The following is a 24,051-nucleotide window of genomic DNA, read 5'->3' on the forward strand; positions in this document are numbered from 1 at the left end:
GCTATAGCTGCTCTAACATTAGTGAATATAAACATTTCTTACCAAGTTACGCTTTTTTAATGGAAGAAAGTAATAATAGTGGCAGAAAGAAAACATCAGTGCATAGCAAGTAAGAAGTTCAGTGTAGAAACACAATTGCAGAAAAAGCCAATGATTATCTTCACCAACACAATTGTTAATCCTGAAGAAAAAAAATAAAAAGAAATTAAACTTTAATAAGATGTTAATTTCAGAATTGGTAAAAATAAACACAAAAGAACTTCCTATATGGGTAACTTCATGGAGACAGACTAACATCACTCAAACCTAAAAGCAAACAGTACATAGGAAAAGATATAATATCTGTAAAGCACTTTGTACTTTACAAAGGAAGTCCATATATATGATCCTTCTTTAACTCAGAACCACCCCGTGAGGCAGGAAGAGCAGATGTGAGAACAGGAACAAAGGAGTTACACTTGCCAGAGCTGTACAGTTAGAACTTAAGACACTTGCCAAAGCAAGTACAGTTAGCGATGAAGAAAACAAGAACCTTCTCCTATTCAGTGCTCTTCTATGAAGCATTCTAGCTTCGAGAGCAATTGAATGATGTAAAGTAAAGTAACTTAATCCTACCACTCTGACATAACTGTGAAGCATTCACTATTCTTCTTACTTTTAAAAGCTATCCTTGGTTGCTAAAAATAGACATATATCCAAAACTACTTACAGATTCTTAGAGCTACAATTCCAGCAACACAATAGTGAACCATAACTAGAAAGATGATTAATGTCATAATCCCAAAAATTTCAAAGCTAATGCAAGCTAAATGTTTTATTGTTTCAAAATTTATTGTACCCAAATTTTCAAAATATTTTACAATTCCAGGAGAAAACCCTAGTTCAGAACTATAAGTTACCCTGTACAAATGTTTTTATTTCAATATATTATACTGGCACTGTTTTGTGGTGTGTTTTTTTAGAAGAATGTTTTTTAGTTTTTGTTGGGGTTTTTTTTAATATATACACTAGAGGCCCGGTGCACAAAATTTGTGCACTCGGTGGGGGGGGGGGGGGGGGGGCGTCCCTCAGCCCGGCCTGTGCCTATTTGCAGTCCAGGACCCCTTGGGGGATGTCCACCTGTTGACTTAGGCCCACTCCCCGGGGGATCAGGCTTAAGTTTGCAGTCAGACATCCTTCTGGTAGCCAGGGAGCCCTCGGGGGCTGTCCGACTAAAGGCTTAGGCCACCAAGGGATCAGGCCTTAACTGTTAGTTAGACATTCTTAGTGCTGCCATGGAGGTGGGAGAGGCTCCTGCCACCACCTCTGCACTGGCCAGCCATGAGCCAACTTCTGGCTGACTGGCACTACTCCTGGGTCTGACCTAAACCCTAGAGATTAGTACTTCATTTTACAACTTTTTCTCGGTTTATAGGCAGCAGCAAACTCAGACCACACAGTCGGGTGTGCGCCCGGGCCCTCCCACCCTCCGATCTCCATGGCATCGCTCCTCGCAGGCCAGCCGGCAACCCCAGCCCCAGTGGGGTCCGGGGTTGCTGCCTGGCCTGCGCCTGGGGCCCTCCCGCCCTCCGATCTCCATGGCATCGCTCCTCGCAGGCCAGCCGGCAACCCCGGCCCCAGTGGGGTCCGGGGTTGCCGCCTGGGTTGCCCATCACCATTCTTCAGTCCTTCCCCTTTCGCCTCCCATATGCAAATTAGCCGCCAGCTTTGTTGGCAGTTAACCGCCATCTTAGTTGGCAGTTGATTTGCATAAGGATATGCTGATTAGCCAATGGGAAGGGTAGCGGTCGTACGCTAATTACCATGTTTCTCTTTTATTAGTGTAGGTTTTTATTGATTTTTGGAGAGTGGAAGGGAGAGGGAGAGAAAGATAGAAACATCAATGATGAGAATCATTGATCGGCTGCCTCCTGCACACCCCCTACTGGGATTGAGCCTGCAACCCAGGCATGTGCCCTTGACAGGAATCGAACCCGGACCCTTCAGTCCTCAGGCCAATGCTCTATCCACTGAACCAAACCAGCCAGAGCACTGGCACTGTCTTTAAAAAACTATATAATAGGTTCAATTCCTAACTAAAATTGTTTTAAAAGTGTGTTGTTAAAGTATTTTTAAAAATCAGATATAGAACTGAACAGAAAACCTTGCAGAGGCATTCCTTAGACTTAAGAGCTCATTCTTTGTTAATAAATGTCTTGTGTTTTGTTACAAGCAGGGCTATCAAAGTGTTTATATATGCACTCTTCAACAGAGGCTGCTTGAAAGATGACGTTTCCTTGTCCTATCCTTCCCGTCCCCCTAAATTTGAGAACAACTGCTATGATACTGGCATTTTTCTTAACCAGAGAGCTTTAAGAAGCACTAAGGTTCTTAGTTTATAGGTATAAGAGTTCTTTTGGTAACAATTATACTACATAGAAAAAGTAATCAGATCCAGATCAGAGAAAATCTTATGGTGACTTGAGAATTGACCTCCAAATCTAAAGCTTTAGGCAGTTAGAACAATGCCGTTTCTGAAAATAACAAAAATTCTCTTTTCTTCCAATTTACACTGTATAGTTTCCCTCACTCTGAGTATCTCAACAACATTCTATTAGGAAATTAAATCATGAAAATCCCTAAATCTATTCAGGCCCCTGGTCTACCCTCCTTTCCTATCTTCCAACTCTTTCTTCTTCCACTCTTCTTCCCAATATTCTATGAAGTTGACTAAATTGGAAGGAAGAGGCCTAGAAACAGAGAACTCACCACAATCTTTGAGTTTAGGCTAAACAGCACTTTATTTTGTCACTGAGTTAATCTTTATTCTTTAAAAATAAATAAATAAATCACTAATCTCTATAGTACCAAAATATTTCCTTATTCACTGTTTATGTTTTTAAGCTTAAACTATACTGCAGTCTTTTAAAAGGAAGTATCAATATCCAACTGTATATGAACATTTATTATATTTTTAGTTAATAAAAAACATTGCTCTAAAAAGTGTATAAAACTGAGTTTTTCAGTGTGATTACCACTTACCAGTTTACCTAGCTTTTATTAATCTATTATTATTATAATTATAAAGAGATCACTGAATTATAGAAAACACTTGAGGATTAACCTGTATAAATTCTAGGCACATTTTTAAAGACCAACTATGTGTTACAAACTATACTATCTTATTGATTAAATATATATAGTAACAGAGTGCTTTTATCTAAAAGTGCTTTTTAGCCCTAACCGGTTTGGCTCAGTGGATAGAGCGTCAGCCTGCGGACTCAAGGGTCCCAGGTTCAATTCTGGTCAAGGGCATGTACCTTGGTTGTGGGCACATCCCCAGTAGGGGGTGTGCAGGAGACAGGTGATGGATGTTTCTCTCTCATCAATGTTTCTAACTCTCTATCCCTCTCCCTTCCTCTCTGTAAAAAAAGAAATAAAATATATTTTTAAAAAAATAAAATAAATAAAAGTGCTTTTTATCTACTTAAATAATCAGTTTATAGTAAAAGCTAAATTTCCACTAAAACCTTGCTAATAACTTGTGCTATCAAAATAAGTTATCAACAAGTAAGGGAAACGCTAAATTGATTAGCATTACTAGACAAAGCTAAACTCTTCCCTCGAGTCAACTTTAGATATAAGCAGTTATAAATTTAACAAGCCTGCTATATAGTTAACTTTGTATATATGCATGCATGTATGTACAAACATAAACATAGATGTAGAGATACGTTTATAGAGTGCCACACTACACCAGTTTAAATATTTATACAGCTATCCCACGCTAGAAAAACATTTAAATACAATACCTTGTTCACAGATTTTTGTGACAGCTTTGAAATGAGATACAATGCAGAATTCTCACAGCATTTGTTTTAAAAATTCTATTTTTCAAGTAAACATTTTCTTTAAATATTACAAGAGAGCCCCCTATTGACCAAAAATGTTGGCTGTTCAGCAGAATTAGCTGATTTCCACTTACACACATCCAGTATGTCTGTAATGTTAATACCTAAAACACATAATACTGAAAAAGGCTTAAAGGGAGAGGAATGAGGTCAGGGTATCTGAAATGTATTATTCTTTAAACAAATGGAAAGGGAAATATAAACAATGGGATGTATACAGTTTATTACAGTTAAAAACATTAAGAGCTACTATTTAAGTACTTTGTAAGTCTCAGACACTGTACAAAATGTTTTACATACATGCCTCATTTAATATAACCACCTTAGTCCTTTGTATATTTGGCTGCATGTTAATTCTTAGCTTTCTACTAGAATATTTCCTTGTTAGAAAAGATAGGATCTCTGTGGGGAAAAAATGATTTTGGGAGTTCATAGAACCATATAAAAAATGAATGCTTATTAAAAGGTGTTTTTAAACTACAACACCTTCATGTAACTTTTGTTTAAACCTGCTAAGTACTACAATTAGTTTTACTAGTTTTTTCTAAAAGTGAATTATTTATTTCTTACCATGGACAGTGATGATCCATTCTCCTAACACAGTGGCCGCAGCGGCTGCAGTGGTGGGAACGCTTTGGTCTCATCAAATTACACTTGTTACATAATTCCCAGAACTCCCTTTCTAGAGAAAGAAATTAAAATCCATTTAATGAAGGTCAATGAGTAATGTTGAAATTTAGCAACAATTGTTTAGAGATTTTATAGAAAGTCTTCAATATATATGTCTAAGAAATTTTTCCTCTAGTCTCCAATATTTCACATAAATGTTGTTACTCTGTTTTATGATGTCTGATTTTGTATGTTTCTAATTTTAAATACTACAAAAAAAAGGACACTATTATTAGTCAAACTAAGGGATAGAAAACAATGTATTTGGGTTTGGGACATATTGCTACAAGTAAAATTCAATGATAAAACTCTAAAATACAACCAAATTATTATATTAAAACAGAATTTTATTTAAACAAATTTCTAGAAATTTTGTTATCTAAAGGCTCTAAAAAAGGAATAATGGTGAGTTCTGGTTTCATGGATTAATAAATCAAAATCAATCCTATAATATCATTAGAGAAGCAGAGATTGCATTCCCAACCCTCAAACCATTTTATTTTCTCATATTAACGAGTTCATTGGGGAAAGTTTATGGGGGGGATTTGGAAAAGATTTTCAGATGGGTTTAGGAGGTTATTAGAATAGTTTCAACCTACATATCTGTAACTCATGTCTTAGTCTTCTCCCTTTCTTTCTTCAGGTGTATGCATGTGCCAATGGGACCTGGTGGCCAATATATTCTGATGTCTGATAACTACTTACAATACTTTGTACCAGCCATCTCAAAATATAAAATAAAAACCTATGGGAGAGAAAAATCCAATTGCTATTTTATGATAACTATGAATAAATTAAAAACTCACAAATATATTTTTAAGAAGAAAAATCAAAACCTAAAACTAATCAGAGAGAAAAAGACAAACTCCACAAATGACTGAGATTTTAATATAAGTAAACAGCATCACTTTTTTTTTTTTGTAAGAGAACATTTATTTGGTAAATCATAGAGGTAGAAAGGTAATTCCTAGAAGAAATGGACTTAAGAAACAAGTTACCTAGAAGGGCCCTTGGAGCTTGGAAGTGAGGAAGCTAATGGTAATGGGCCTGGGACAGGGAGGGGGAAGAGGGCAGAGAAAGGGAAAGGCAAGGGCGTGCTCCCGAGGAAGAGCAACAGGGTCCTCCTCTAAGGGCTTTAAGGGTGAAGATTTTAGGGGAGGTCCCATGGGAAGATCTCAATAGAATATTCAGCAGTTTTCCAGGTGAGCATAACACTGTTTAACATGGATCCTTATTAATGCTGTAAATACATGAATGAATATAAAACAAAGTTTTATTTTGTTTTGTTTGTCCCTCGGAAAGGAAGGAAGCACCTTCTGTTTTAGTCTTAAAAGACTGGAATTGTTAAGGGGCCTTCTCTCAATTACTGCATTTCAAATCACAACATAATGTTTTGGGGAAAAATATAATTTAAAACTACCAAAATGAATACAAGGTTTGGGTCTTAATAGTGGTTTCCTGACAGAAATGGTTGCCAATGTAGGAAATAAATGTTAGTAAGTCTCCTACAGATCACCTTTAAAAAGCATTATAGCCCTGGCCAGGTGGCTCAGTTGGGTGGAGCATTGTCCAATACAACAAAAGGTTGCGGGTTCTATTCCCAGTCAGGGCACATGCCTGGGTTTCGGGTTCCATCCCCAGTCGGGACACCTATGGGAGGCAACTGATTGATGTTTCTCTCTCATATCGATAGTTCTCGCTCTCTCTTTCTCCCTTCTGCTCTTTCTAAAAAGCAATAAAAAAAGCATATCCTGATGTGAGGATTAAAAATAAAAATTTAAAATAGAAAAAGCAATATAAGCCTTGGTTGGTGTGTCCAGAGGTTAGAGCACCAGCCACACACCAAAGGGTCATGGGTTCTATTTCTGGTCAAGGGCACATACCTGGATTGCAGGTCTGATCCCTGGCCCCAGTTGGGTGCATGAAGGAGGCAACCAACCGACGTATTTCTCTCACATCAATGTTTCTCTCTCTCTCTTCCCCGCCCCTTCTACTCTATCTAAATATCAATAGAAAAAATATCCTCAAGTGAGGATTAACAAAAATAACAATAAAATAAAACAATATAAGAGGGAGGAAAAAGGCAAAACTATGAGTGAATACATGACCCTCAGCATTAACAGTATGGGTTAAATTTCAAGGGACAATATTAGACAAATTTAAAACATGATATATTTTTTAAAACTTAGAAGGAAGATTTTGTTCTCTAACCATATGTCAAAAAGTAGCTCTAGTGATGACAAAAAACAGTAAAGTCAAAATTACTAGTTAAGAAACAGCTTGATGATGAAATGTTCTAAGACTGATTGTGGTGACAGTTGCATAACTCTGTGAATATACTAAAAGCCACTAAAGTGTATAATTTAAGTGGATAAATTATATTGCATATGAATTATACTCAATAAAGCTATTTTAAAAAGTTAAGAGATTGAATAAAATCATTTCATGAAATTTGAAAGTGACAAAAGTAATATTTCTGTATTTCAGACATGTGTGAATAATTTGAATAATATAAATAGCATTTAATTATTTCACTTGACTATTTTATCTGCATGCTGAAAAGCTTGTAAAAATCAAATTCTGGGGCTCAGACAGCCTGGCTCAGTGGTTGAGCATTGACCTTTGAACCAGGAGGTCACGATTTTTTTTTTAATCCATATTTAAAGCCATAGTAAAAGCTGGTGGAACAAGGATCTGTGCCTCAAATCTTTCTGTAATATTCTGCCATGTGACTTATAAAGCATAATCTATGCTTCTGGTCACACAGGCTACCTACCTCATACAATTACCCTGAGGATTATATGACATGAGATAGATATCAAGAGGCTTTGAAAACATTAAAATATGATAAATGAACATATCTTTTTTATTGGACAGAAATCTTCTGAACTTAGTGAAGAAAAATAGGCCAAATGTCAATGGGACCAGATATAATGCAGATATCCAAATAGTCAGCAAGATGGTGTCCTCTGTTGCTACTGTCTATAAGCTAAAGGTAACAATGTGGTTTCATGATTCAATTAGGCCCACAGATATTAATCTGCTTGGTATTCATTTTAAAACAATTTTTTAAAATTTTTAACTAGTTGCCAATTTTTTTTTAATCATGAAATTTTTCATAAAAATTTTATTATTAAGTAAAAATACTAATTTCTCAAATAATTATATACCTCTCAACAAATATTTACCCAGTATTTACTAAATGACAGAGACTGTTCCAGGCACTGAGGATACAGCACTGAACAAATGAGGAAAACGAAACAACAAATCTTCACCCTCAGCGAGGTCATACAGATCGAGGGTGGGAGGAGAGAGAAACCAATGCACAAACTGAAAGAGAGAGCCAAGGAGAGGGGTATGAGGAGTCAACTGGGATTTGCAATTTTAAATAGAGAACTCTAGAAAGGAAACATCTGAGAAAAAACGTGAAAGCTGTAATAGATGTCATGTATAACTAATGCATACTAAAGGCAATAAATACATTGATAAGAAGAGTAATTCTGGAAAAGTAAAACTGATAAATCTGAAGAGTACCATACCTCCATGTGGGATCTTAGGGTTTTCAGGGAGTCTTCCTGGATCAGTTATTGAGGCCCTTACTAAGGCAACCAGACAAAATATGGCAATGCCATAGAATACTAGAAGGAAAGGGAAAAGGAAAGGAAAAGGGTAGGAGAAGGGCAAAGGGAAAGGGAAGGGAAAGAAAGAAAATTAGTCACTTACTCTTAGACACATTTTTATCAACAAGCATATTTAAAGTATAACTGCACATTTTAATTAATACCATCCAGATAAATAATTTTCAAAAGATGGAAAAATTAAATGATTAATTTACTTGATTCATCAAATAATACTGCCAAGAGGACTATCTTAAGTATACCACTTTTAAATGTTACTTTGCATAATAACTAATAAACTTGTTGTAAATCATATTCTTTATTAATAGAAATTCCCAATAAGCAATGGCATAAATGAATGGGCTCCCCATTAAATACATGTACTATATATGGAAAAATTAAAGCAGCATTCTTTAGCCTATCCTACAATTAAACTTTTTCATTAATTCTTAACTGGCTATGTTCAAAATTACTTTGAATTAGTGATGTTCAATTGTTCCTTTCAATAGATTTAAGATATTTCATTTGAAAATAAAGAATCTAGAAACTTTCTTAAAATGAAAAACTAGATAAAGTAACAGTAAGAGAAAAAAAATTCATTCATCAAAATTCAACCTTTTAAATGAATAAAAGAATAGGCATTTTTTGAGGGTGAGGTGGAGGAGAGGGCACTGCACCTGTAATAGGAAATTTAGCTCAAGTGTTAACTCCAGGGCTGACGGCATGGCACTGGTCAATTTTATCATTTATATATCAGAAACCATATTTCTCACAGCTCTTGTGAGGTCAAAATGACATACTGCATATGGAAACTGTAAATGCCATGTACATGTAAAATATGTCATTTCAAATTTAATCATAAGCAAGTCATCACCAATGAACTATAGCAGAAAGTAATTATGTAGAAGTTCAAAGTGTCATAATGAACATTTGTATCACAAAAATCTTACTTCTCATTAATGTATACCATCTTCATACTTACACTCTTTATACATTTGCAGTAAGTACATAACAGAAATATTAAAAATACACAAATTAACACAATTGTATCTTTTTTTTAAATAAAATTATCTTTATAGATTTTGTAGAGTTAGATATCTAACCCAATTATCTAACCCTGCAAAACAGTATATGAAGGACATTGTTTTTTAAAATTTCCATAATTCAGTAAATAACTTAGTATTAATAGCACTAATATTAAAAGATTGATATAGTAGCACTATATTCCAAAAACATCCACAATGAAGAAAATCTTTAATTATATAAAGAAATAAAGACCTAGAAACTTACTTATTATTAATATGCCTGGAATATGTCCTTCTTCATAGTGAGGAAAGAGGACAATTTTGGGAATTATAACAATATTGTATAACCAGACAAAGACAATCAAACCCATGCAGCACCAACCATGTGGGTCAACAACAAAGTGAATCCGGAGACCCATTTTGCAGTCCTACAACTGCCTGCCAACCCACAGGAAAGACAATCCTACGGAGAGAGAAAGAGGGAAAAAAGTTACTTACTAGCATAGAGAAAAAAGTATTTGACTAAAACAAAATTACCTTACTGGCAACTATAACATAATACTTGTTGACTTTTCTTTGTATATTTTTGACAAAATAAAATACTTTAGAAAAGAAAAAAGTTTCAGGATATTCAAATTTCACCATAAGCTTCAAATAATTTAATTTTGATTTTTTTTTATGAATTGCTATCATAGAATATAAATTGGCACTACCTTCTGAAGTTAAACACAAGTCTGTCCTTAATCCAGAAAATCCATGTGTAAACCCCCCAAAAATGAGTAAACATATCCACCAAAATATATATATATACATATATATATATATATATATATATATATATATATTATATAATTTTTAGTAGTTTTAATCATAAGACTAACTGATGGTCATCCAAGTCAAAATAGCAGTTATTTTGTGGTGGGAAGGGTGTTTAACTGGAGAGGAACATAAGGGAACCTTAGAGGGGTTAGAAATGTTCTATCTCTTGACCTGGGTAGGTTTCATGGGTATATACATATGTAAAAATTCACAGAGCTGTACACTTAAGATTTGTGCAATTTAGTTTCATTTTAAACCAAAGTACAATGCTTATAAATCATTTTGAAAAATTATAATAAAAAGTGAAAAGCAATTAAAAATTACCAAAATAATTAAATTTGTTGAATGAAGACCAATTAATCTTATTACTATCAAGACTTTTTTCAGTTGAGTGTTAATAATGAGCCTCTTAAAGTTAAGATACTTCAATACCTATGTTAAAAAAAAAGAAAATGACTTTAAAAATCCATTCTTTAGATGTAACTTATAAGCTTAAACAATAAATTATAATATAAAATACAATGACATAATACATTAATACACTACGATGTTTCACAAACCAGAATCAACTGAGATTTTTAAAAATACTATTCCCAGACCCCAATCCAGATCTATTGAATCATAATTCTTTACAAAGTAAAGCTCAAAAATCAACAAAATGTTAAAAATGTTCCCCAATTGTATATGACACAGCTGAGTGGTATCTATGAACCATTAATTCAGGAGCTTCACTAAGACTTTACTGTTACAGCAATGAGTTAAACTCAGTTCAACAAATATTCATTGAGCCTCCACTATACAGCAGTTACCTGTGTAGACACAGTAATGAATAAGACATGGCCTTTGCTTAAAGCAATTAACAGTCTAGTGAGAAGAGAGTCATAAAATGGTTCTAATATAATATGGTAAGTTCCAGAGATGTGGACAAATTGTTACTAGAGGCACAAAAGACGAGGACTAATTGAATCAGGGCAAGACTTCCTATAGGGGGTGAAACCTGAGTTCAGTACTAAAGATGGTAAGTTATTCAAGTAAAGAAAAGTGACAATACTGTAAACAGAAGGAAGAGCAAGAGGTATACCAGGGTAAAAGTTGTAGGAGTTATTACAAATTGCCATCGTAAATCACAAATCTTTCAGTGGAGAGAGAGTCAGTGGTGAGAAGGGGCTATATCAAGAAGGACACAGAGATGCCATGTTAAAAAATTAAGACTTCATTCCTGGAAGGTGTGGCTCAGTTGGTTGAGCAGTGTCTCGTGCACCAAAAGGTCAACAGTTCGATTCCTCATCAGGGCACGAGGCCAGGTTTCCAGGATCCCCAGTAGAGAATGTGCAGGAGGCAGCTGATCTATGTTTCTCTCTCATATAGATGTCTCTCTCTCTCTCTCTCTCTCTCTCTCTCTCTCTCTCTCTCTCTCTCTCTCTCTCCCACCCTCCCCTTCCTCTCCCTCTAAAGTCAATAAAAACACATTTACAAAAAAAAAAAAAAAAAAGAATATTAAAACGTCATTCTTAGGCATTGGAAAGCTATTGAAGCAGGAATTTAACCTAATGAGATCTATACTTTAAAATAAATTACTGACACTCTGGTGAGAAAGATGAAAGATCAGTTGGAGAAGAAATCAATTGAAGAAATAGTTAGAATCAAACCAGTAATTTTACTAATTGACTGGATATTAGGGATCACAGGGGAAAAAGTCAAGGCTGACTCCCAGATTTCAGTTTATATCCCAGACTACTTAATTCTTAGAATAAGTTATCATCAGTTGAAAAGCTTTAGGGTACCAACTGTTAGAGGCCTTGACAATGTTCTTTAAAGCTACCAGAACAAAGAAAAAAAAAAGATTAAGGATTACTTAATTTTAAAAGAACACCCCTATGCTATCATTCCTAGAAGCTACAAATATTGGGGCAGCTAAAAATAAGATGGGAACTCAAATGCACCACCACTCAACTGATGAAATCAGGTATGGTCTAAATTAGTCCTTACATATGAAATCTAAAACATGAAGAGCGCCTAGGTCTTTAAGAAAGTAAAAGTTGAACTTCAATACCTTTTCATTAGAAAATTAAAATACCTATGAGTATCATTTAATCGAGAAAAGTCAGAGAGGATAAAACATGCTATTTAACTTACTAGGTATCATTTTCAAAACTAAAGATGCTCAAATAAAAATGATAAGCTATCTACCAAAGCTAAAAAGAGAAACACTAAAAAAATGTTTACATTTACAGTCTTGCCAACCATCGCGTGCTAAAAGAAACGACAGAAGGCTCTGTCTCTCAACATATTCAATATTCTTAACTTCAGGTAACTTCTCTAAATGTTTCAGTTCCTTTCAGGATTAAACAACAAATTATGAATTACAATAATTATACAGAACAGAGTAATTTAATAACTTATTTCCAGATTTATTAATATTAGAAACAGAAGAGCAAACAAGCCAGCAAAACGAGTGGCAAAATTACATAATACTCATTCATTTTTTAACTTTATTTTTATTCTCCTCTACCAGAGAACAAATTTTTTCAGTAGAAAAGAGAGATTCCTCACAACAGAAAATATTAGATAGTGAAAAGTATAGTTACAACGTATCTATTTTTCTGGATGTAAACATATAGGTAACAAACTCTAAAAGAACAAGCATACTCAAGGAAAAGTGAGCAAAAGATAAAAAAATAAAACAGTAAGCAAATAATATGTTGAATATTTTTTAAATACCTGATTAGTGAAAATTAGTGCCACATAACCCTTACAACTGGACTGTAGAGAAGAAAACAGTAGTCTCCCAAGAGCTCCAAATCAGATTACAACCGGAAACACTTAACTAGTAGAGTTGCAGGATCACTCCACTCAGTTAATGACAACTAGGCGTGGCTTATGACTGAACAGAAACTATTACACATCCTGAGCAACAACCAAACTGAACGCAATGCTGCTACTCCGGTGCCATTTGTAAAATACTTTCATTAGCCAAAGATCCCAACATATTAATTTGTATATTAAATGATGAGCTTATAACTAAACTTTGATGTAACTAGTGAACATACTGGTACTTCAACATTTTTAAAGATTGCTATCTGGTAACTAAATATACTTGAGTGCTGTGTCTACATAATTAATGATGTAAATTACTACAGCACAAACTTTTTTTAGAGAAACTATAATTCAACTCTAATAAACTGGACTGCATAAATATTTACAATGTTCAAACTATTCTGGTAGGAAACCACCTTTCCTTTATTGCCTTTTCAGATTTCAGAAAATGATAAAAATTTGCCAACATAATTTACAAGAAATATAGTCAAACATATCTGTCTAAACTTACAGGTTTAGCCAACTCTCCACCTCGGCCAGTGATCTTATTACTGTTCCATGAATATGAAGAATGTATTCCATCTCCCATTTCTCCTATCTGAAATGTTCTTACCATTTAGCTTACTCTAAATTCACCTCATACTTCAAGGTCAATTTGAATCTCACTCTCCATATAAAAATTTTCCTGGTACCTCAGTTCACAGTGATTTCTCTTTCTCTTCTATTCCAAATAAAAAGCAAAACTAGTAGAAGAAAATAGCAAGTGGTTTTATAATCTTGGGATGAGGTAGGCCTTCACAAATGAGACCCATAAGCCAAGTTTGACCACATAAAGGAAAAAGTTCTGAAGCCAAAGACACACCAAAAATGAAGTTAAAAGACAAAGCATCCCTGGAAAATAATAACATATGACTAATAAGAAGCATAAAAAATGAATACTTAGCAAGGCAATTCACAGAAGAAAAAATGCAATGGCTAATCACCAGTGATTAGGAAAATGTGAAATAACTGGGCACATTGTTCATCTTTGGTAATGACAAATTTTAGAAAGACAGATGACATCCAATGTTGACAGGACAGAGAGAAAAGGACACACTGGTAGCATGTAAACTGATACAATCATTTGGAGGGCAATCTGGCAGTAAAGGTCAAACTCTTTAACCAAGCAGTTTCATTTCCAGGAATACCTAAAAAATACTCATTAGAGTGTACCGGTCTGTTCCATACAGCACTTTTTTAATCACAATAGTATGGCACAACCTAAATGTCCATGTAGAGGGAGAGGAATGAGTAAATAAATTGTAACATCCATAGTGTAAACTCTTTCCAAGTCACTACAAATTTAAAAGGGGAAAAATGAGGTAGCTCTATGCCTCCATGTGGCTGCTCACATATAATGTTGAGTTACACAGGCAAAGTCTATGGGGGCGGGGGTGTCTCAGTGGTTTCCTGGAGAGAGAGGAGAAAAAAGATCGGCTAGGAAAGGGCATAAGGGAACTTCTGTGGCGCTGATACAGATCTCTATCTTGATACAACTTTGCGATACACAGGTCATGAACTGTCAAAACGCAGCAAATACACACTTAGGAGTGTTGCATTTCATGGTATGTGCATTTACCTTTTTAAAAACCCTGTAAAACAGCACTGAACTCTAGTTAATAATATGTATGCTTAAGTACTGGGGAGAGAGGGAAGAAAGGGAGGAAGTGTTCTGATAGCTGCAATTTACTTTGAACAGGATCCAAAAAAATTAAAGTAGATTGCTAGATGGACAGAGGGATGGATGAGAATGTGATGAAATTCAGTAAAATATTGGTTGTGAATGTAGGTGATGGGTATTCAGATGTTACACTATAATTCTTTCAACTCTCCCGTTAAACTTTTTTATAATTAAATGTTGAAGGAGAAAGCAAGTTATAGAAAATTGTGTACATGATTCTGTTAGAAGCAAAGTATGAGTAAATTCTGTATATGGATCAGAAAACAGTGTGAAAGAGAGCACAGCTCCAAACTGTTAACAGTGGTTATCACTGGGCTGAGGAAGGACTGAGTAATGAGAAGGAAGGCTTTCACATTTTATGTATGAATTTTGTGTTCTCCTAAGTTTATTAGTAAACATATGTACTTCTGAATTCTTTTCCACCAACTGAAAAATAAAGATAGCCTACGGGCTTGCAGACACTACAGCCTTACAAACAAAATGTTTAAATTAAGCCTCTCTTTATCACTATGCATTGCCCTTATCTTAAATGCTTTTAAAATTAATATTTAAAAAAATGCAATGAAGAAGCATCAACTGTAAAGCCATGTAAGATTTATAATCCTGAAAGATGCTTCTGAAACTTGTATTACTTACAGATTATTTTTCTCTATGGAAAAGCCTAGACATTTTCTTATCCTCTAAGAAAATGTTTAGTTAAAATTTAATGTGAATAATTTTAAATAAATATAAGGAAACTACTATTTTTTGCAAATGAGCAATTATTAAAATCTATCTAAATATAAGAATTAAGGATACAATGCCACATAATTCAGAAACATATTCCCATGTAAAATTAAATGCAGACTTACCACTTGCAAATTCACTGCGATGTGTTGCAATTTTTCTGGTACTTGCATTTAGAGGTTTTATCTTGATTCATTCTTTTTTTATTACATGCCAACAAATGGATCTCTCTTCAATAATAGTTCTCCATAATAATCTATTAATGATTTAACAAATAATTATCTCTCACAAAGATAAACATTGTAAGCAGCTAAATAACCTGAGAAAATGTCAATTACAAAATTTTAAATTAAGAAATAAGATGATTCAAGTCCACCTGATCCTGTGCTTTCAGATCCCACACCATCCCCCCAAAATGTGCATTTGATTACCATTGTACATGAACGTTCTTTCTTTTGAAACCACTTAGTTCCCATAAAATCAAATCAGCATTATGTGTACAGCATTTGGGCTTCATCAAGCTTCCTGACCACAAATCACAAAATGACAATCGATTCTGAGATCACTGATGAGACAAAATGCAATGTAATGTCTACATTAATGTGAGGCTAGAACTATCTAATCACAATTGATAAGCATAACATTGAGAGTTTAAAATAGAAGCAAGTTTTAGTTTAAAATGTTGTAAGGAAAAACGTTTTCCTCCTGTAATAAAACCATTAAGAGAAGCACTCATAAAAGTTAGTTTCTACAATTCAAGCTTAAATAATAATAATACTGCAAAGAGTTCTAGATAACACATACTGATTCAAAGTTTTCATTAATTTAATCAACATCTACTGACTATATCCTGTGCTTTGGCACCGGATATAAATATAAGAGAGAGGCCCTATCCTCAGTGGAGAAAGACAGTAAACAGACAAGACCAATACCAGGTAAGATAAGGTAAGACAGAGGGGCAGGGGGAAAGAGCATCTCATATAGGAAGGATGTTGTTTCATGGCACTTTCTTCACTTAAGTGAACATTTACACGTGTACCAGGTTGTAATACAAAAATGTATTTCTCATGGTAAACTGCCATCAGGAAAAGGTCTCTGGAGAGAGTGAAATCTGTGAATTAGCTAAATGAAGAATGGAGGCTCATCTGAACTAGGGAACACGTAAGCAAAGGTACAAAGGCAGGCAGAGAAAATCCAATGAAGCTGAAATGACAAGAGTCATGGCATATGGAAGAATGGGATAAAACATATCTATCCTTTTGACCACAATCAACTCCAAAAAGTGTATTTCATAATGTCACTAGTACACACAAACATATGAGATATATAAGTATATATTTGAAGTACATATGAAATATATATCTGAAAAAGTTTAATGACATGATTACCCTTACTCTATGTGATGCACTATGATATTATTTCATGACTTACAAGCAGAGAATGATCCAAAAGCGAAAAACACTGCTAAACAATGCCAATGAGTTTGGATTGCACCCTGAACACACTGGAAACCACTGAAGGATTTTTAGAAGAATGACATGATGAACTTGCTTTTTGGAAAGAAGAGCAACACTTTGAAGTATGGACTTAAGTGGGTGGATAAGGCTCCAAGACTGACTAAATGAAATAAGATAGGCTTACCCGTTACCCACATAAAAAATGAGGGCACCTGGTAAACACCCCAAAAGTCATAACTTATAAGAGAAGTGGGGAGGGGAGGGAAGAGGAAGGAAAAGTTAACACAGCAGGCATGTTGGAAAAGGGCAACGAAGAACTTAATGAGGAAAACTTATAGGAGTTAGTGAACAACCGGAAGCAAAGAGCACATGCCAGGATGGTTCCCCAGTTTTTGGCTGAGGGATTAAGTGAATGGTGGTCCCATTCTCTGAGACAGGAAATTAAGGACAAGTTGTGAATTTGTGAAGCATGCCGCTTATCACAGCAATGAGAAACTATTACGTACTGAGAATATAAAAAATACATCAAAATCATTATCATGACATTTCCATTCCCCGTAGATACTTTTTAAAAAAGAACTATTTTCTCCCAGGGTCAATTTTTCTATGGTCCATGATTGCTAGATTGTCAAAGGTAATGTCTTTCTACTCTAACTTTCTTGGCTGTACCTTTGTTTCTTAGAGACAAAATATGGAAGGAGAAAGTAAAGGAGCTGCTGCTCTAATGGAAAATGGCTGAGTTCATCTTCTAGAAACAAATCTCAAGCAGAATTAAATGTGGTACATCAAAACGTCCTGAAACATGGCCAAGGTCAACAATGCCACGAAGACTATGACTCCATGGTGGCTTCCCAATGTCTCAGCACAGCAGTTTCTGTCGGTAACATTAGGAAATAGCACAGGTCAACCATCCATGAGTCAAACCCCAGTCATTCACTGGCTTAAAGTCAAGAAAAAATCCTACCTTATACTTATAGTTGTTAGAGCTACACTGCAGCTAATGTATCCAAAATGAGATGAACATTTCATCTAGTTCAACAACATCACCACCACTGTGGGATCAAATCTCCTCTACGTGGTATAAAAGCAATGTTAGTCTTAAAAATTCAAGAAATTTTGGGATAACAAAGAATATTCCAAACTCTCATAACTATACAATGTAATTAAATTTGTAACATTGCTAGGTCTAAAAGAATACAATCAACAAGTTATAGGGCATACCAGAAGGAAAAAAATTTATCCACAGGAACAAAAGAAAAAAAATAGATATATATATAATATAAACCTATAATTGCAGCTTCAAATAAAATTTAAAAACAAAGGTACAACTATATAACTTTAAGCATAAATTTATACAGCTATTTAACTTCTGATTTTATCTACTCTGAAAATTGGTCAAGTTAAATAATTCTATTTAAAGGATCAAGTATAGCTATCCTTAATAATTAGCCAATGAGGTATTCATTTTTTTAAAAAACCACATTGGTATTCAATTTATTTCAATGGAACAGGAAATTAATTTTGTATAAATATTAAAGAGAGCCACATTCCAATTATGACGCAGCCTTTTATTAGCTCTCCAAGCTTCAGTTTCTTTTCAGAATTCAGTTAACCATCTGTAAAATGGTGATAAAAATATTAACTCACGGGGCAATTGTCGTGATTAAATGAGAAACTGCAAATGATAAGCACCTCCAAAAATGAGGAAGGGAAACTTAAAGATGAGTTCTACCTCTAGTCTTACAAACTCCAGAATGAAAAATGATTCTGGTTCCCCACCATTAAAGTGGTGGTACCACTTAACCATACGGCAGCTACCTACTTTCTCTAACACTGAAGTCTGAGAACTACTGGTCAGGATGAAAAGCCTCAGGTGGGACAGCCTTTCAGCTGGTATCATGCCATAAGCATGTAGGGGGGTTGCATTCCACATGTTGGCATGAGGTCTCTTCAAGCAGAAAACCAAGAACAGAGATGCCATCTAAAACGGACTGAACTGAAGCCTGTAAACTAAATCTCTTTCAGTAAAAGCAGAAGGACAGGTGAATTATAGAATGAAGCATAGCAAATATCAGGACCCCATTTTCGAAGATAATGAAGAATGCATAATTAACGAATTCTGATTCAATTGCTGAGTTCTCCAGGAAGACTTTGTGAAAATGTGAGCAGTGCTACTTCATGTCTACGAAGATGGGCTTTTAAAACTAGGGCTAACTCAATTTACCAATGATTCTTAACCAAAAAATTACTACTGTGACGATAAGAAAGACGGGTGTTTTTCCACTCTTGTGTTCCACCTATATTTTTTACTGATTCAAAAGCAGTTCAAACATTTTCAACTTAAGAGTTATTAATGTACTGATTACTCTACTAAATGATAAAATGCCATTTATATTTAGTGCATTTGAAAAGTTGAATCTGAGCCCTAATAGCTTACTAAATAAAAAGTCTTCATTCTTTAGTATAAATGTAAAACTGAGCTTAGGGAACAACTTTCTGGTAGTAAAAGTAGCTTTTCCTCTGCCTTGCCTGTTATGCCTGATAATACTGACACCATCACCATGTGGCCTTCTAAGCTGAAAGAGATGTTATTGACTCACTCAATTACAATGCCGGAATAAAAGCTCCATGGAGACATTACTGGACTTTTCAATTCACTTCTTCACTAATACATGGCATTATTTTATCTATACTCTTTTGAAAGTTCTGAATCAGTCCCCATCGATTAAAGAAATCAGGAAGTGGGCAAATAAGTAACACTTTTATGGTTCACTGATTACTGCTTGTTTTAGAACCTACCGGTGGCTAATGGTTCTGTGCATGCATTTTAAAATGCTCCAATTTCTTTCATTAAATTAAACAATCGGAGGTAGGCAATGTAACTCAGTTAGCACCATTTTATTCAAAATATGCTCTATTTCATTTACTCCAACTACAGCTCCTAAAGTATGTTAAGCTTAACAGAAATCAACAACCGTGTGAAGGGACCTCATATAATCCTGTTGCTTTATATCCAAAATTGGGAATTCTGAAAGAGCACTACACCAAACACTATAATAAAAGTATGGAATTATACATTTTTACTTATATTTGGTATAATTTTATCAACATTTCTTCAATGAAATGTTTTAAATGTACCTTTAACATGTCAAAGGGTCTCAAATTACTTACAAACATACATATGCCAAGTAAGGATGAAGAAGCGAACTTACAGAATTTAGCCTGACTATCTTGGTTGTAGAGATGAGAAAACAACATGGGTCAGTGACCTACGCATGACAGCATTGGGACTAAAATCTAGTTTCCCTTCCACAACACCAAATCTCACGTGGTTCTTTCTTTCTGATTGATTCCTCACATCATCTCATCTTCAAACACCTTTTTGCCCTTAAGACATAACTAAGACAAAATAAAGCACCTCTCTAGGTTTTATCTTTAAAATAAAAAAAATCTGTGAAGTTGGAAGAATTTAACAAGATATTACATCAAACGCATTTTATTCCTGGGATGACACATACTACATTATTATTATTAACGCTATTATTACCATCACAAGGGAGGTAGTGAATTTTTTTAAGCACACAGATTAGCATATGAAGCTGAGGATCCATTTGACACGTTTTTCATTTACCCTTAATGAGCCTGAGTCCTCTTTACTTCAGACTAACTTTGCACTATGATTTATGACCCGCCCACAATGACCTTGATTCCTCCCCCCGCCCCCCCCCGCCGCCGCCCCCTTCCTGGACTTTTATGGGCGACTATATTGCAATATTTTCAAGTAATAACCGGTCCGGTTCTCTCAGCCCTAGAGATACAGACATCCTCCCCTGACTCACAGGGGATCATAAACCGTGACCCAAATATAGCTTGAGAAAGACCACAACTTTAAATGGACTCTCCGGTTAAAACCCAGACCTATTAAAGTGAATGGTAACAAGTGCAAGCTGCCGCCACCCATAAGCCATTTTCTCCCAACCTCTCCAGGATCCCGGGGAGGGAGGCGGGTCAATGAAGGAGTGAACTCCTCCTGCTCCCGCCGATCCCTGCAGCCTGGCACCCGCGACCTGGAAATGAATGGAAGGCGATGGCAGCCCACACCTGAGACAGGCGATCCCGGGGAGAAACAAGTAGTTCATCAGCGAGAAACTCGGGGCAGAGATTCGATAAATTAAATTATAACAAAAATAATAATAAATACCTACCCAACCCGCCTGGACTAGAGCAGGAACCCTCACCAGCTACTGGCAGGGGCAGCGGGCGGGCGGGCGCAGCTCGGGCTGAAGATGCTCCAAGGAGGCCGGGCCGGGCCGGGCGCGCGCGGCGCCAGGACCCCCGGCTCCGCGGCGCGGGCGCAGGTGCGGGGAGCCGGGCGCGGCGGGAGCGCGCAGGTGAGGGCGGCGGCGCCGGGAGCAGGCGCGGGGGTCGGGGAAGGCGGGGCGCGTCGGCCCCGCGCCCGCACACACTCACCGGCGCTGGCTGCTCTGCTCTCGCCGCCGGTGCGCGCGGGCGCCGCCGCTCCTCCAGCTCCTCCTCCTCCTCCTGCGCTGCCGCCGCCCAGGCCGGGCCGCGCTCCTTTTCCGCTTCCGGGAGCCGAGCGCCGGACCGGCGGGGTAAGCCTCCGCCCGCCGCCCGCCACGCCGCCGATGGAGCGGCTGCGGCCGGCGCCGTCCCCCTTCGCCCCGGGGGCCGCGATGGGAGCCGCCGAGGCTCGAAAGACCGCCAATCGCGCGCGCGCGCGCGGACTCAGGCCGCGAGCCGGCCGGACCTCCCATCACCTGGACACACCTGGGCGCTCTGCCCTCCCCCGATGCCACCTTCCCAGCTCTGCCCAGGCCGCCTTCCGCTTTGTCCCCACACCCAGGGGCACGGAAGAGAGCCTCCCGTTAAGGATGGCATGCACCCTTTTCCTTTAGGGGAGATGCTCAACCGGTCCCTCTCCCTTGAAGGCACTCTGAACGACCTGCAACCTCTTGCTTCAGGGTGCATGCAGCCCGCAGCATCAGCATCCTGCGGGAACTTCTTAGCTCTGCAGTCTCAGGCGTGCTGAATCGGCGTCTGCATTTTACCACCATCTCCTGGCCATTACTCCGCGTGCACCTTGAAGACAGAAAAGCACTGGACTTCAATTAAAGGTCTTGCCCACTGCGGACCCTCGGTGGCACCAGAGCCAATGTTGCCCCAGCCGTCCAAGATTTTTCCTATTGCTGTCAACGGGCTAAATTGAGACCCAAACAAAGTTTACTTCAGATTACAGGATACATCCAAAAGTTGCCGGCTTTCCCATCCTGCAACCTAGGAAAAATAAATTGACTCGACAGCACATAATCCACCTCCCAATCTAAATTGGTATCTTATCAAACACCAGGGATACACGGAAACCTCCCCTCTCCTCCCTCAGCTCAACTGAACAGTACTTTGGGAAGGTTAAATATTCGCAATAATCCGGAGCTAAATATCTTTTTGTCGGCTTGCCAGCGGAGATAACGTATGAATGGGAGAAATATTACCTGCTGCATAAAACCTGAACTCCTTACAAGGGTGGGATGTCCTCAAAAGCCCTTCACTAATGGGTCCCTACCTACCTCTCCAGTTCTAGCTCTTACTACTGACTTGGTTCATTTACCCATTGAGAATGCTCTCCATCTTACATTCTCATTATCTTAATTCTATCCAAACTTGGGAATTAGCTCAAATCCTGCAAGCCCAGAGTTCTCGCTCACCACTACACTTATATCATACACACTGTAGCTCTTTTGGGCCCTTATGTTACCTTGTATTGCTTTGCATTTTTAAAGGTGTTATGGTCTAGTTTCTGAATGGATTACAAACACCTTGGGACCTTAAAGACCTACTCAGTGGTTATCAAAGTGTGGTCCCCACATCAGCAACATAAACATCACCTGCGAACTTGTGAGAAGTTTCATATTCTCCAGCTCCATCCCACATCTACTGCATTAGGAACTTGGGGGTAAGCCCAGCTATCGGAGTTTTAATAAGGCTTCCAAGTGATTCTAATGTTCACTCAAGTTTTAGAATTACTAATCTTCAGTGGTCGGCAAACTCGTTAGTCAAAAGAGCCAAATATCAACAGTACAACGATTGAAATTTCTTTTGAGAGCCAAATTTTTTAAACTTAAACTATATAGGTAGTACATTGTTATTAACTTAATTAGGGTACTCCTACGGCTTAGAAAGAGCCACACTCAAGAGGCCAAAGAGCCACATGTGGCTCGCGAGCTGCAGTTTGCCAACCATGGACCTCCTAGAATATTGTCTCTACCCCCAAAGGAACTAAGTGGCAGGGTTTGATTTTGCTACTGGCAAGTTTTATTGCCTTTCAGATTAAGAACTAACCTGCTCAGTTCATGCATAATTAGTTGGAAAGCTGTGGCAATTGCTTTTGGAAGAATTATCTCTATTTTCATAACGCTATTTATGTAGTAGGATGTTTGTTTGAAAATAAAGAAATACTACAGATAACTAGTCACTTTAGGGGAAAGGGAAATATATGGAGTTTTATCTCATATAGTCAGGTAACTGAGTTGCACAATGTTGCTTCCTTAGCCAACCCTTGTGACAGTAATTTGTGGGCAATGATCTCAACAGGTGCCAAAATGAGAATTAGTGGGCAGGCATTTGAATGCACAGGACAGTTGAAAGTATACATATTTTTCATGCCTTTTTTTCATGAGTTAATTTGTCTCTTTTCAGCCAAATCAATACCACAGAGAATTTTCTTCAAAAGACATGGAAAGAGAAGTAGCAAGAAAAACATCCTGAAAATCATGACCTTTATTAGCATGGGGAGTTAAGTATAATCAAGACTCTGTCCCTATCAATTCCCTATACTGAAGGTCAAGTCCTCTAGTTCTATCATTTATGATAAACATGACTATATTGTATTGCCACTCATAAATGTAGACACCTGGTCATAATGAGAGAAGAAGGGAGATATAGCATCATGTAATCTTTTGGGGAGCTCTTCTATTTACTGTGAGATGGAGAGAAGATATATGTCATGCACTATTTTTTCCCTCCACTATTCTAGTCTACTTCATGGTGCCTGTGACTGATGGAAACATGATTATTAAGCAAACTAATATTTATCTGGGAATTGAAACAATAGACAAGGACAAGTAGCACTGCTGCCACTGCCAACTTAGCTTCTCGACAAAGGGCATTTACGTGGATAAACTCAGCCAACGACTGTGCTCTGTGCCGTGGCTGAGGAGGACTGGATTTCACCACAATTTCCAAAAGTGAGTGAAAGTACAGTCCAGAGTTTAATCAGTGCTGGCCAACAGCCCT

General features: G+C 37.0%; 1 protein-coding gene across 3 annotated transcripts in view; it reads right to left on the reverse strand.

Annotated features, from left to right (window-relative positions):
* Positions 1-21,297, reverse strand: part of ZDHHC21 (zinc finger DHHC-type palmitoyltransferase 21) — a 56,609-nt gene extending 35,312 nt beyond the window's left edge. The window contains exons 1-6 of one of the 3 annotated variants that reach the window (XM_070431699.1): positions 21,211-21,297; positions 15,409-15,539; positions 9,584-9,664; positions 8,099-8,197; positions 4,461-4,572; positions 43-181 (exon numbers count right to left, since the gene is read on the reverse strand). In XM_070431699.1, the coding sequence (XP_070287800.1) occupies positions 43-181; positions 4,461-4,572; positions 8,099-8,197; positions 9,584-9,620 (387 nt within the window). In that variant the 5' untranslated portion in view covers positions 9,621-9,664; positions 15,409-15,539; positions 21,211-21,297. Of the gene's footprint in view, positions 1-42; positions 182-4,460; positions 4,573-8,098; positions 8,198-9,466; positions 9,665-15,408; positions 15,540-20,945; positions 20,992-21,210 lie in introns of those variants that run through there. The other 2 variants (XM_070431697.1, XM_070431698.1) reach the window with 2 other exon arrangements.
* Positions 21,298-24,051: the final 2,754 nt, after the last annotated feature.

The sequence above is a fragment of the Myotis yumanensis genome, unplaced genomic scaffold (assembly GCF_028538775.1).
Source record: "Myotis yumanensis isolate MYYU_CA2020_CCGP unplaced genomic scaffold, mMyoYum1.0.hap1 SCAF_12, whole genome shotgun sequence".
NCBI classification, from domain to species: Eukaryota; Metazoa; Chordata; class Mammalia; order Chiroptera; family Vespertilionidae; genus Myotis; species Myotis yumanensis.